At 34.2% G+C, this 12,712-nt stretch overlaps 1 protein-coding gene across 1 annotated transcript; it reads right to left on the reverse strand.

The window, feature by feature from the left end:
- Positions 1–1,909: 1,909 nt before the first annotated feature.
- LOC149892313 (uncharacterized) lies at positions 1,910–3,190 on the reverse strand. Its single transcript, XM_090078106.1, has one exon. The coding sequence runs from the start codon at positions 3,188–3,190 to the stop codon at positions 1,910–1,912; it is 1,281 nt and encodes a 426-aa protein (XP_089934232.1).
- Positions 3,191–12,712: the final 9,522 nt, after the last annotated feature.

Consider the following 12,712-nt stretch of genomic DNA (forward strand, 5'->3'; position numbering starts at 1 on the left):
ATTAATTAAACAATAATGACTCGTTGTCTTGTTTGAAATGAATAACAAGTCGATATGATGCTTTCTATCGAAATATTTTAATTTTTTCAAAGGGTAAGGTTGTTTGTCTTCAAATCCAAAAACAGAGATGCTTATGTCAGGATTGTTCTTCTCAAACTTCTCGATTTGTTCTAGCTTGACTGGGAATTCTATTCCTTCCCAATGGAAGTCTTTTGACTTTTCAATGAGCTCTTTATCCATTCTCTCGTTGTCTCTGTTTTTCATGTTCAAGGCTCTAGTCACACACCATTTGAAGCATTCGTTGTCGTTATTTTTTATATTAATGATTGCCTTTTTGTTTTTCAGAAATTTATCCAGTTCTATCCATGATGAAGCTCTCATAGGCTCATAATTAATCACATTCATATCTATTTTTAAAATTCTCGACATTCTCCAGTTGGATCCATTACTATTAAATTTAACTATGTTCTCTAGAATTTCTCCTTTGGATGTATTATATAACTCTTCTAAATCCGTTGCTTCCAAGACAATGGCGTACTTACTTGCAAAAGGAAAAGTGAGACTGATTTCCTCCCCAGTGGTAATACTCGCACGAGTCATGGTACATTTTAAAACAAAGTTCACTTTGGTATTTTTATTTTGGTTCATCATTTTTATAGCCCCCTCTTTAACCATGTCTAAAAATGCGGAAGCATCTTGTTGATTTTGTTTAGCTTCATAAGAATATTGTCTAGTCACATTCTTCACAGCGTGTTTGGTTAATTTAAACTCGATAGGACTTTTGTAAACGGTTGATCTCACGATGGCTTTTAAATTGTCTATTTTTTCTCTCAATTCATTACCTACATTGTCTACTTTTTTCTTGATCGGTTCTGGGATGTAGGGCTCCACCCATTCTACGACATCGTTAAATTTATTAAAAACAAAAGAAGAAACTTTTTTCGCAGCTGATGCCAAGGTTGAAAAAAATCCAGGACGAGGAGCAGGAACAGGTCTTGGTAGGATAACGGGCGATGAATCTGAAACAGACTCATCAACAATAGATGTTTCAACTCTAGTAGTCGCATGATTTTGTAAGCGAGCAGGTCCGAATGAAATCAAGTCGTTAGAAACAGGCCTAGGAGCTGGAACAGGTCTTTGAACCGCAGGACGAGGAGCTGGAACAGGTCTTGGAACAGGAGCTGACTGCAGAGCTCTTACAAGATCTGCTTTTTTCATCCTGTAATAATATTTAACATTTCGTTCTCTAGCGATTTCTTTTAATTCTTTGACAGTTTTGTTTTCCATTTTTTATAGAGTAAGATTTTTATTTATATCATTTTTCAATTTTGTAACTTTTTTGTGAAAAGTTATAAAATGTTATCAGAATTTAAAATTTCTATCTTTATACCGTTATCATCTACTTTCCCATTTCGATTATAAAAGTATTTGCACCCATGTTTCGTCTCGTTAATGGCTTTGTAAAGGGAATTGTATTCAGTCACCTCACCCGTTTCTACATTAGTGATTCTCACAACGACAGGAGTATTTCTAATATTATGAAGACGAGCATATTTAGGATTACTTTCATTCGGCTTTTCTTTTTTTGCTCTCTTTCTAGGTCTGCCTACAGGCCTATCTTCTTTCGAATCTTCCAAAAGCGTATCCTTATCGATGAGCTTGTTCTCGATAGCAATCATCATCAGCGTCATTAAATGGTTTGATGTTCTTGAAACACCATTTTCTCTTAACAATTTTTTCAAATCCTTCACTGTATATCTCATGTTTTTATTATGTAATGAAAAAAAATTATTTAAATCATTTTATCAAGAGTTCGAATCGTGTATTTTTTTAAAATTCGAAGAATTTCATTGATCCTAAAAGGATTTTAAAAATCAGAGAATTTCATTGATCCTAAAAGGAACTATAATCAGTAAATAGCTATCATGTTAGTTCCATTAGATTGGAAGCTCAACAGTTTGTCTGAAACAATCACCGCGTAAATAACAGTGTTTGCAGGTGTTGCAGTACGGAATTGAACATTGACAACCAATTCAGCAGTTTCAGAAACTACTCTTTCTTTTTGCTTGCTTATATCCACCAAGAATATCGGGAATAAATTTTTATACTCCAGCAAAGATAAACCAGATTGGCAAACAAGCTCATTTGTTCCATAATATCTATCGTCGAACGAGAAAGCGTCCGAATGAGCTTGTGTAATTTTCTTCTCTCCAAAATTCAAGTCGTAATTGTAATTGGGGTATTTTATCCCATTGACAGTCACGTAAAAATTGTTGACATCGCAATGGTCGAATATGGACGGATTCACAGTTTGACTTTGATTTCTATTTGTTTGAAGTGCGAGCAGTATGAATCTAGGACTGCTCTTGTCTGTGGCTCTTCCAAGAGACCAATTGAATTGCGTTATTCCAGCTGGTACAATCTGCCTTTCAACTCTGTTTGATTTAAACGCTACTGGTATGGTCAACTTACTCTTCATCAAGTCATAGAAATTATTTTTCTCAGTCAAGTCCAATTCAAGTCTAGGCATGAATAGTCTGAATTTCGACAAACGAATCGTTCCTGCAGCAACACTCTCAGCTCTGTATATAGCATCGTCATTTCCTTTCTTTGTAAATTTAATGGTGTGTCTGAAACCGTAAACAACTTTATCATAGGTTTCGCAAAATCCAAAAATGTGTCTCAAGGGTATTTTAAACGAAAATGCTCCAATGGATGTGGTGTCTGCAAACAAATGATCTCTCCTCACGATGAACCCACCATTTCCAGTGGCGTTTGACGAATCCTTATACCACATCTGTTTAAGACCTTCCGCCACCTGAAATGCATAAGGGTATTTTAGCAATCCAAGCATCGTTGTTCCTTGGCCTGGTTCTGTCACTCTTTCTACTTGAGCCCCTGTTAAATCGTAAGTGATTTCGCTAAACAAATACATCATTGCATTGTGCACCAAGGTAATATTATCCGTTGCTGTGTACGCAGTTCCATCTGCTTTTTTCAACACTCCTTCGATGAGGACGTACGCCTCTGACGGAACTGTATGCACAGACTGACAATCAATTTCAAAGGTGATGTCGGTTGAATTATTTAAATCGAGATTTGATGGAAGGTACTCATAGAAATCAATTTTTTCAATACCAGTGTCATATTCTGGTTTTTCTGTTACTCTTAATCTGTCGGCGTTAATCATTTTTATATAAGAAATAAAAAAAGTTTAAATCCTTTTAGGATCAATAAAATTCTTTGAGATCACTTCATGCAGTGCGCATCCCACTCCCTAGTCAAACAAGATCCTGAATTTTAACTGCATTTTCTTCTGTCATTTTTCTTCTCCTTGTAGATTTCTTAATGGACGACCCATATAACAATTTATGCAAATCATCTATGGGCTTAACCACGTCGTTCACTAACGTATTGATCTTATCGGCTGGACTCCCCCTATTGGCTTGCATCTCTGGTTTCTCCGTCCCAGTGATTGAGTACACTTTTTCGATCGCTTTTTTACCCTTGTCAATAGCAACATCTTTGGCAGTAGATATAGCTGAAGTAGCCAATTCTTTACCAGCAGATTTTGCGGCCAGGATGGCTTCTCTACCCAGTTCGCTCTTTGCCGCCTTTTTTAACAGGCTCAAAGAAGATCTTGATGCGTTAGAGGCAGCAGCCCTTCTCAAAAAATTCTTAATCGTATCCACAATTCCTCCTCCAAAAACGTTCTTTTTAACATATCATCTGTTGTTTATGATTAGCATTTTTTAAATGGGTAAATATTTTTTTATATCTTTTGATATATACTTCTTTGTAGATGTTTGTATTGCTCTTTGTTTATCTCTTTTTGTCTTAGCAATTCATCACAAATGGCGACAGCTACGTTTTTAGAGGTCTGATTTCCAGCATGACCAGCAGCGATGCTCAATTCAAGCTGTTCTACAAGAGCATTGGGGTCGCTTGGAAGAATAATGATTCCTTTACCTGTTCTTTTAACACTATTTTGACTTTTAAATCTATCCCAAATGGGCTTTATAATTTCCGTGTATTTTGCTAGTCTGGAGCTTTTTGCTCTGTTTGGATTTGATTCTGAGTAAATAGCTCCAGTGTCGAACAAAATTTTCGAATAATTTTCCAAATCTTCATCGTTCACATCGCTCCATTTGTTCATAGAATCAGGTTCCGTCATAAGACTCCAAAGACCCTCTGTTCCTTCATACCTCTTTCCTCCAACAATGATATCATTTCCATCTACTTGCACCTCCATTTTTCCAAAGAACCTTTTTTTTCCAATTTTACTAATTTCGAAATTTCTTTTAACTACATTGTTTGTAAATCGCGTATTATACATTTCTAAATATTGGGATGAAATATCTCCTAATGGATTAGACTCATCCACATGAGCAGGCTCGTTATTCACTTTTTCTTCAATACTCTTGATCATCTTTTCATTGCTTTCGATGAGAGGTTTATAAAACTGACTCAAATCACTCTGATAATTGGCATTTGAAATGTTTCTGTTGAGGCTTTCTTCATAGATTTGTTTTCTGTTCTCATTAATATTTTTAATAATTTCAGCCCTCTTTTTAGGGTCTAGTATTTTAAAAAATGACATTTTTTTTAATCACAAGAAAAAAAACTTAAATAAAAACCCCGAGTTGACGTTTTTATTTATTTTAAATTCACTTGTGAAATCCTGGAAAATCATTATGATTTTTTAAACATGTTGTTAAAGGCTTTGATCGCTTGATCTCTTCCCTCATTGATTAAAGACTCTTTGGTCACTTCGTCAATAGCATTTTTATTTGTGGATCTTATCTCACTCATCATAGACTTAAACTTTTGAAGTTCATTCAAAATCAATTCATATTCTGAATCGCTCACAACATCATCCTTCAACGCTTTTGAAATGTGATCGCTTATGGTGTTTAGTTTTGAATCTGCAAGCACTTTTATTTTTTCATGCTTTTCTGCTTTTAAAGCCAATTTTTTATTAACTTGACCTCCAACGATAGATAAAAAACCAAGACTTAGAGCCACACTTTCGCAAGCAATCGCAACAGGAGCAGCTGCAATGGTGGTTAAAAATCCTACTCCAACAGCACCAAGAGCGATACATAAGGCTTGCATTGAATCATCTGCAAAAGAGATGATTCTTACAGCTCGATGGTACTTTTTGCTCAAAGTCATTCTTTTTTCCTTTTCCAATTCAATCTCCTTTTGGATTTCTCCTATTTTTTGAAGTCTGTAATGATGCTCTTCATAGAATGGAGCCGTTGCTAGATCTGGATAAAGTTTATTGTTTATTTCCATTTATTTTCTTTACGTAAAGTATTTAATTCAAATCGATGTGCGATATTTTACAAAGCATCTCTCCTTTTTTGACGGTAACATCGCGTTCACTATTACTATTTACTTCTATAATAATGTCATCTGCAGAATCTGAAAGAATAATATCGTTTTTATAATATCTAAGCTGATCTTTTAATTTATTCGTCAACGTCACGACTGCAATACCTTTGTCTAATTTCAGCCCGATGGATAAAGATATTTGTTTGTGCGAAAGGGGCTGAAATTTTATTTCCTTTTGAGCAAAAATCTCGTACTGGTTGTTTATGTTTAACTGAGGAGGGTGTTCCAATTTAGTCTTGGTTATAATACTATGACTCTGTTTTCTTTTCTCTAAAGATCCAATTCTTTCTTCCATATGCTTCAACACCGTTTCAAAACCGTTCCATTCTAATTCCTGGACATTTCTTTTATACTTATGAGTAAATGACATTTTTTATAAAGAAAAGAAAATTATTTAAATCCTTTTAGGATCAATGAAAATCTTTCGATTTTTAAGATCCTTTTTGCATAGAAATCAATTCTTTATTGTTCACCCAAGAGTTGAACGTATCAGGATATCCTAGCCATTTTACTAAGGATCTGCTCTTTTGCTTGCGAATGACTTTTTCAATTCTAAATACGTCTTGATAGGTCTTTTGCATTTCTTGTTCATAAAAGGTACCTTGTATCTCTTCACCATGATGGTCTGATATTTTATATGTGGGCGGGTCTGTGTACTGAATTTTTGATACAGTAAAAACCTCATCTGTCCATCTTGGCGTGTATCCTTTTTCAAAATGAGACTTCTTTTTGGCGATCCTCACTTTATCACCCATGGAAAATTTAGGCTCTCGTCTTTCTGCTTGCAACTTTCCATTGAGGCTCATCCATACCCTGCTTTTATTCTTTTCATCGCTCGCTTCAACTGGAGTCATTTTAATGGAAGAGTGTTTGGTGTGATTGTAGTCATCTACCATTTTGTCTAAAACGCCAATGTATCTATTGGTGTTGTTAGCTGAAAAGTATTTAAACATTTTCTCTTTCATCGTTCTATTCCATCGTTCGACAACAGAACTTTTTTCTTCATTTTCAGTAGAGTATAACGACACACCTAGAGCTTTTACATGCTTGTTATAAAATTCTTTTCCTTTATCTACCCACATCTTCATACACTTTCTTTTCTCGAATATTTTGCTAAGAGCGTTGGCTACATCAACTCCAGTCTTACTCTTTAATGGAACAATCCATCCATACTTTGAAAACACGTCAATCACCATGAGCAAATATTTAATCCCGTTGTTGAATTTTGAAAACGATTGCATGTCAACCAAATCAACAGCCCATATTTCATCCCTATTATTCACAAATACTTTTCTTCTTCTAAAATTCTGAATCATCGGTTTATGAAGCTCGTTTGCAAGCTGATCTGTCCATTTTATTTTCTCCGGTGGTTTTTTTTCAGATTTTTTGAATCTGTGGAAAAATCTTTGATTTTTTTCACTCCTAATCCGAATTTGGCTTTGGCTTTGATGATGGGCTCAATTATTTTTCGTTCGTTAATTTCTCTCTGAGTAGGGTTTTGTATAGAGTTCATTTCTTCAAGCATCATTTGATCTGCTAGATTTCTGTTTTGCTTGTCGTTAAAATATTTATAAGCGAGATCGTGATGGTAGGCTGCGTTATCCACTCTGTCCACCGGCTTGCTCCAATCTTGATACATGTCTGTAGAAGTTAGCCTTTTGTCTAAATTCGTACCAGGTCCTGCAAAGTTCATCCCTGGGACGTGCATTTCTCCTGGAAACTTTGCCCATGGAAGTTTGATTTTGTTAGAGAGTTTGTTAATCGATTCAACCAAGTCTCCTCCTTTGACAGACGAAACAAATTTGTTTTTGGTTGATCCGCAGACGGAGCAAGTTCCTTTGAGCATATTTCTATTGTTTTTGCTTATCGCATGACGCAAGTTTTCTGTCTCTGTGTTTCTCTTACATTTGACGCAGTACATTTTTATATTTAAATATAAATTTTTTAATATAAAAATGGATATTACTGATTTGTCATGGAATACCGGCAAAAGCAAAAGAAACAACAATGAACTTTTACCAAGAAGTATACGAGGAATCATTGTTGGAAAGTCTGGCTGTGGAAAAACAACGTTGCTGTTGAATTTACTACTCAAGCCTGGTTGGTTAGATTACAACCATTTACAAGTGTTTGGTAAATCCCTTTTTCAACCAGAGTATAAAATACTGAAAAGGTCATTTGAAAAAAGATTGCCAAAAGAGATCATTCTCGACTTGTTCAAAGTTCAAGGTGAAATAGAAAGATTAAACATGAGCCCAGAATGCGTGATTGAAGATATTTCAAAAAAATGGGGAGACAAAGCAGACATGGAATGTCAATTTTTCGAAACAGCAGACGACGTGCCAGAACCTGAAGATCTCGATCCCTCCAAAAACAATCTGATGATCTTTGACGATTTGCAGTTATACAAGCAAAACAAATGCGAAAAATATTACATCCGAGGAAGACATTCCAACGTGGATTGTTTCTATCTAGCACAAAATTATTTTATGTTACCTAGACAAACCATAAGAGAAAACACCAATTTCATTTGCTTGTTTCCACAGGATTCGAAGAATATAAACCACATTTATCATGATCATGTTTCTAGCGATATGGGGAAAGAAGAATTTAAAAAGTTTTGCAAGAAATGCTGGTCTCAACCTCACGGATTTGCTGTGATTGATCTGTCCTCTAAGAAGGATGAAGGAAAATATAGAAGTGGACTTGACACTTTTTATTTCCCCAATGAATGATTTTTTTTTAAAAGATCTAAATAAAAAATCTCAAATTATAAAATGACAAGCTTTACAATCGACGCTGATGGGCATTCAAGCATAATCATTACAGATTTTTTAGATAAAATCGTTTTTGATGATGGGAAGAAGTATGAAATGGCTTTTTTAGGCCTTGAAACGTATAACAGCTTTCCAAACATCATCAGTACAAACAATTCTTTCAGGTATAGCATGAACAATGGAGCGAAATGGGAAAATATCGTCATTCCAGTAGGGAGCTATGACATTTCTGACATTAACACTTATTTGCAAAAATCTGTTTCAGAAACGATAAAAAATTACACAGCCCAAAGCCCTAGTTTCATTTCTACATATAAAATCAGTTACAATGCTGAAAACATCAAAATTACAGGTAACTTACACACTTTAAAAACAAACGTTAAATTAGGCTTAAATTATATGCTGGATTTTAACGTGGACAACAGTATCGCGTCCGTACTGGGATTTACAAAAAGACAGTTGGATCCCAATTCGGAATACGAGTCTGACGACATTTCTAGAATTACAACGATCAACTCCATCAGGGTTCTCAACAATGTGGTTGGCTCCTCCTATGTGAACGGGAAACATTCAACCGCCATTTACACCTTTTATCCAAAAGTAGCACCTGGTTATAAAATCGTTGAAAGACCTGCTCATTTGATTTACCTCCCTGTAAAATTGAGCTCGATTTCCACGATGATTACAAAAATCGTTGATCAAGACGGAGAACTTATCGATTTTCGCGGCGAAAACATTGCTATCCGATATCACATACGAGAAGTGAAATAAATATTTTCCTATGTATATAAAATGAGCAACTACCATAAAGTACAACTAAACATTTCACAAGGACAAGCTGATAAAATAAAAAAAGCGATTCGAGAAAAGAGTGACGTTCATATAAGACTAACTCATTCAGATCTAGACGGTGAACACATTCTTGCAGTGACGAAAGCCCAATTGAATAAAATTACAAAAGCGTACACCAAAGGAACCGGAGTCACCCTCAAACTGAGCAAAAAACAATTATCCTACAACTCCAAAATAGAAGGCGGATTTATCGGTGCTTTGCTTCCACTCTTGGGGATGCTAGGTAGCACACTTGCGACGAGAGTCGTTCCTGCTTTGGCTACCGGATTATTAGCAGGTGTTGGATCTTCTGCAGGAGCTGCCATGGTCGATAAAATTGCTGGAAAAGGTGTCATTTACTTGAAAAAGAACGGAAAAGGAATGAAAATGACTGCTGCAGGATCAGGAATGTTTTTAACACCGTGGGTAAGTGGAAGCTCCTTAAAAGAAGGAGTTTATTCCAAAAACGGTAAAAAATATGAATCTGTTGGATCTGGTTTACTTCTAGGACCAAATTCACCCTTTTCAAGCATCCCTTTTCTAAATTTAATTCTATAATGATCAAAAAAAAAAATCTCATTAAAATTTCATGATATACTTTCATCATGAAATTACACATCTAAAAAACACAACATCTTTTAGATTATGAGATTTGTTTCATCAACGATTTACTACATGACGGTTCTGGCGCATGATAAGAAAATTATTCTGCTTCAATCCTAGCTTAGCATGAAATGCGCCAGAACCGGCCTTTTTCTACTTTCTACGGTTCTGGCGCATGATAAGAAAATTATTCTACTTCAATCCTAGCTTAGCATGAAATGCGCCAGAACCGGCCTTTTTCTACTACTAATATATCTTTAAATAAAAATATTTTTCTGTCGACTCATGATGTATTTCTGCGAATGCAGGATCACTCTGATGTCCTCTCTTTGCACAGTTTTTACAAATGCTCCATCTCTCTGCAACTACTAGGTAAGCTCCGCCAATATTTTTAAAGCACCCTTTCATAATTGGTCTGTTTCCAAATAAGATTTGGTTACCTGTAGCAACCAAAAGTTTAACTACCGGATCTTCCAAACTTTGTTTTACCAATTCCTCTTCGGTTTTACCATCATTAGAAATTTTGTCTTTTCTGTAGTCTAAATCATCTAAACTGAAACTATTTATCACATGAACTACTCTAAACTCATTTATACTAAAAAAGTAGCGAAGCAGGAAAGTGAAAATGAAAGTGATCAAAATTCTAATAAAGTGTAACGAACTTCTTATCAACGAGGAAGAAATATTTCATGATTACACACAAAAAGTCATCAACGTTGCCTAAAGTTCAGGCAGAGGCAATATTTAGTTCCTTGTTCCTTTACGCTTTTAAACTTTTTCTTTTTTTTAGATGACGATGCTTTTAGAACTTAAGAAAGTAGCAAACCATACTTCTTGACGTTGTTGTACCCCCTGGGAAAAAGAGTTAAAGTTCTTACAGCCTTAAGTCCGCATACACACTAACAAATAGTTGAGGAAAAAAAATTTTTTATAATGGTGTAATGGAATTTCTGAACACTTTAACTTCATTCCAACTAGGTCTGTACCGTTTGATTTAAAGATTTTCCTGAGTATGAGGCAATTGTCATATATTTTTCTCACAGCAAACAACCGCTTCAGTCGCATTTAGCGTTCTTCTTTTAGATTTAAATCCATAATTAAAAGGTCCCGCATATTCTAGCTTGTGAAAATGCATGTAGGCTTCCCTAGTTTCTTGCGTTTCGTATTTCATTCGGCGTTTGGTTTTTCCGTCCTTTTCCGTTCGTTAACGTTCTGTCCAATAGCGGTATGAACGGAGTTTTTTTGGAGTGAAAAGAATAAATGTTCTTCCTATCAAGTATCTTAGTATTGATATTTTTACACTAGTAAAGTGTTTAACATACTTTCAACTTTTTTGAATGTAATTCAGTTAGATCAGAGCAAAAATCCAAAAAAACGCTATTGAAAAAAAAAAAAGAAGCAAATTACGTTATAGATAAGGATTTTAGGATCCAGAAAAAAGAATCACTTACAAGCAGACGTAGCTACATACAGAAGTTATATTAGTTTTAACAATACAGAGAAATGTGCACCAGATATAATTACTCTTTCAAATAGTAATAAAAAAGACTTTCCTTGCAAAGCCGTCTAGAAATAGTCCAAATCTACTTTTAAAAGAAAATTTTACAGAACTGAATTGAGGTTCATTAACAAGCATTTGAGATTTGTCGGCGAAATAGCACAGATAGCTTACATTGAAATATTAAGGTATTTATAGCTTGATTTTAAAGATACCGTTCATTATCAAAATTCTTGGCTGGGCCTTCATTAAATTTGTTGAAAAATAAAACCTAAGCACTCCACAAACATATATTGATTCTTAAAATATGTACTATGAAACGAAAAAAGATCAATACTGTCGTTTAATATGAGTCTACTAAACTCCCACAAAAACAAAAGAAATTATTTCAGGAATTGAAAATAAAGTAACTAGGATTCACTTTAGACAAGTGACTATTCCAGAATAAGAAATTGCTTCGGTTAAATACGAAATGACATAAACATCTTCTATTTTTAGAATAGGAGTGGCCTTTTACACAGATATAAGACTTTTATTTAGGAGCCTCCAGCCTCAGGTTCACTCGGATGGCTAAATTTTTAAACCCATTTGTCTTCATTCTTTTGTTTGTGAAATTTATAGCAAGCGGAGAAGAATAAATCAAAGTAAGCTGGATCAGACGAAATCTGTAAATAAAACAGAAGCAATTTACTGTGGATCATCCTTTTAAGTGTCACATCCGCATAAATTCAAACCGCTAGTGGTACATAGTCAATCAAGTGTACGCCATTTTGAAGGATTATGATCGGCCAGTGCATGTAGAAGCTTAACTTGGGATCGATGCATGTAAAAATTCAACTTCAAAACCCACACTAATCGCGGTTAATTTTTAATACTGCCTCGGCTTCTTGACTAACTTGAACTTCTTTAACCGATTTCTCTTAAATTTTAATATTTTCCAGCTCATGATTTGAAAATCGAATTTTTTTCCTTACGCACAATTTTTATGATTTAATTAAAATACTTTTAATTTAATAAAGCATAAAAAATACTTTTCTCTATTTTATATAAAGTATTGTAATTCAGAATTGTATTTGTTAGGGCTACCCATAATATATATATATATATATATATATATATATATATATATATATATATATATATATATATATATATACCAATTCTTTTTAGTGAAGACTGACACTTATTTTGTTTATGAATCCTTTAACAAAAAACTATTGTAAACTTTATTTAAAACTGACATTTTGCATTGAACCTTTTACCAAAACCCACTGTAGTCACAGGGCTTAATATGCAGTTCTACTAGAAACATGATAGATTACACTGAGTCAAAAGAAAATTTTTTTAGATTGTTTCTTATAGCTTCAACATTCTGATTGATTGCTTGTACTTTTCAAAACTTTAGTTACAACAAAATCACATAGATTTTTTAGAAAATTTAGTTTATTGCAGAAAATAACTGCAGGTCATATACTAACAAGAAAGGTTCTTAGAAGTTATACCAAACTTGTATGCAAATATATAGTTAATCAAAATAGGAACTTTTCATTCTTTTAAGCAATAAATGTAACTAAAAAAATTATCTTAAAGAAATATAACGAACTAA

The sequence above is a fragment of the Hydra viridissima genome, unplaced genomic scaffold (genome assembly GCF_058129835.1).
Source record: "Hydra viridissima isolate aposymbiotic clone 2 unplaced genomic scaffold, HvirCarnegie_v1 scaffold_2, whole genome shotgun sequence".
NCBI lineage: Eukaryota > Metazoa > Cnidaria > Hydrozoa > Anthoathecata > Hydridae > Hydra > Hydra viridissima.

What these genes read in the sequence shown, in the direction of transcription:
- LOC149892313 (XM_090078106.1), bottom strand. Translation starts at nt 3,190, where the DNA reads ATGATTAACGCCGACAGATTAAGAGTAACAGAAAAACCAGAATATGAC.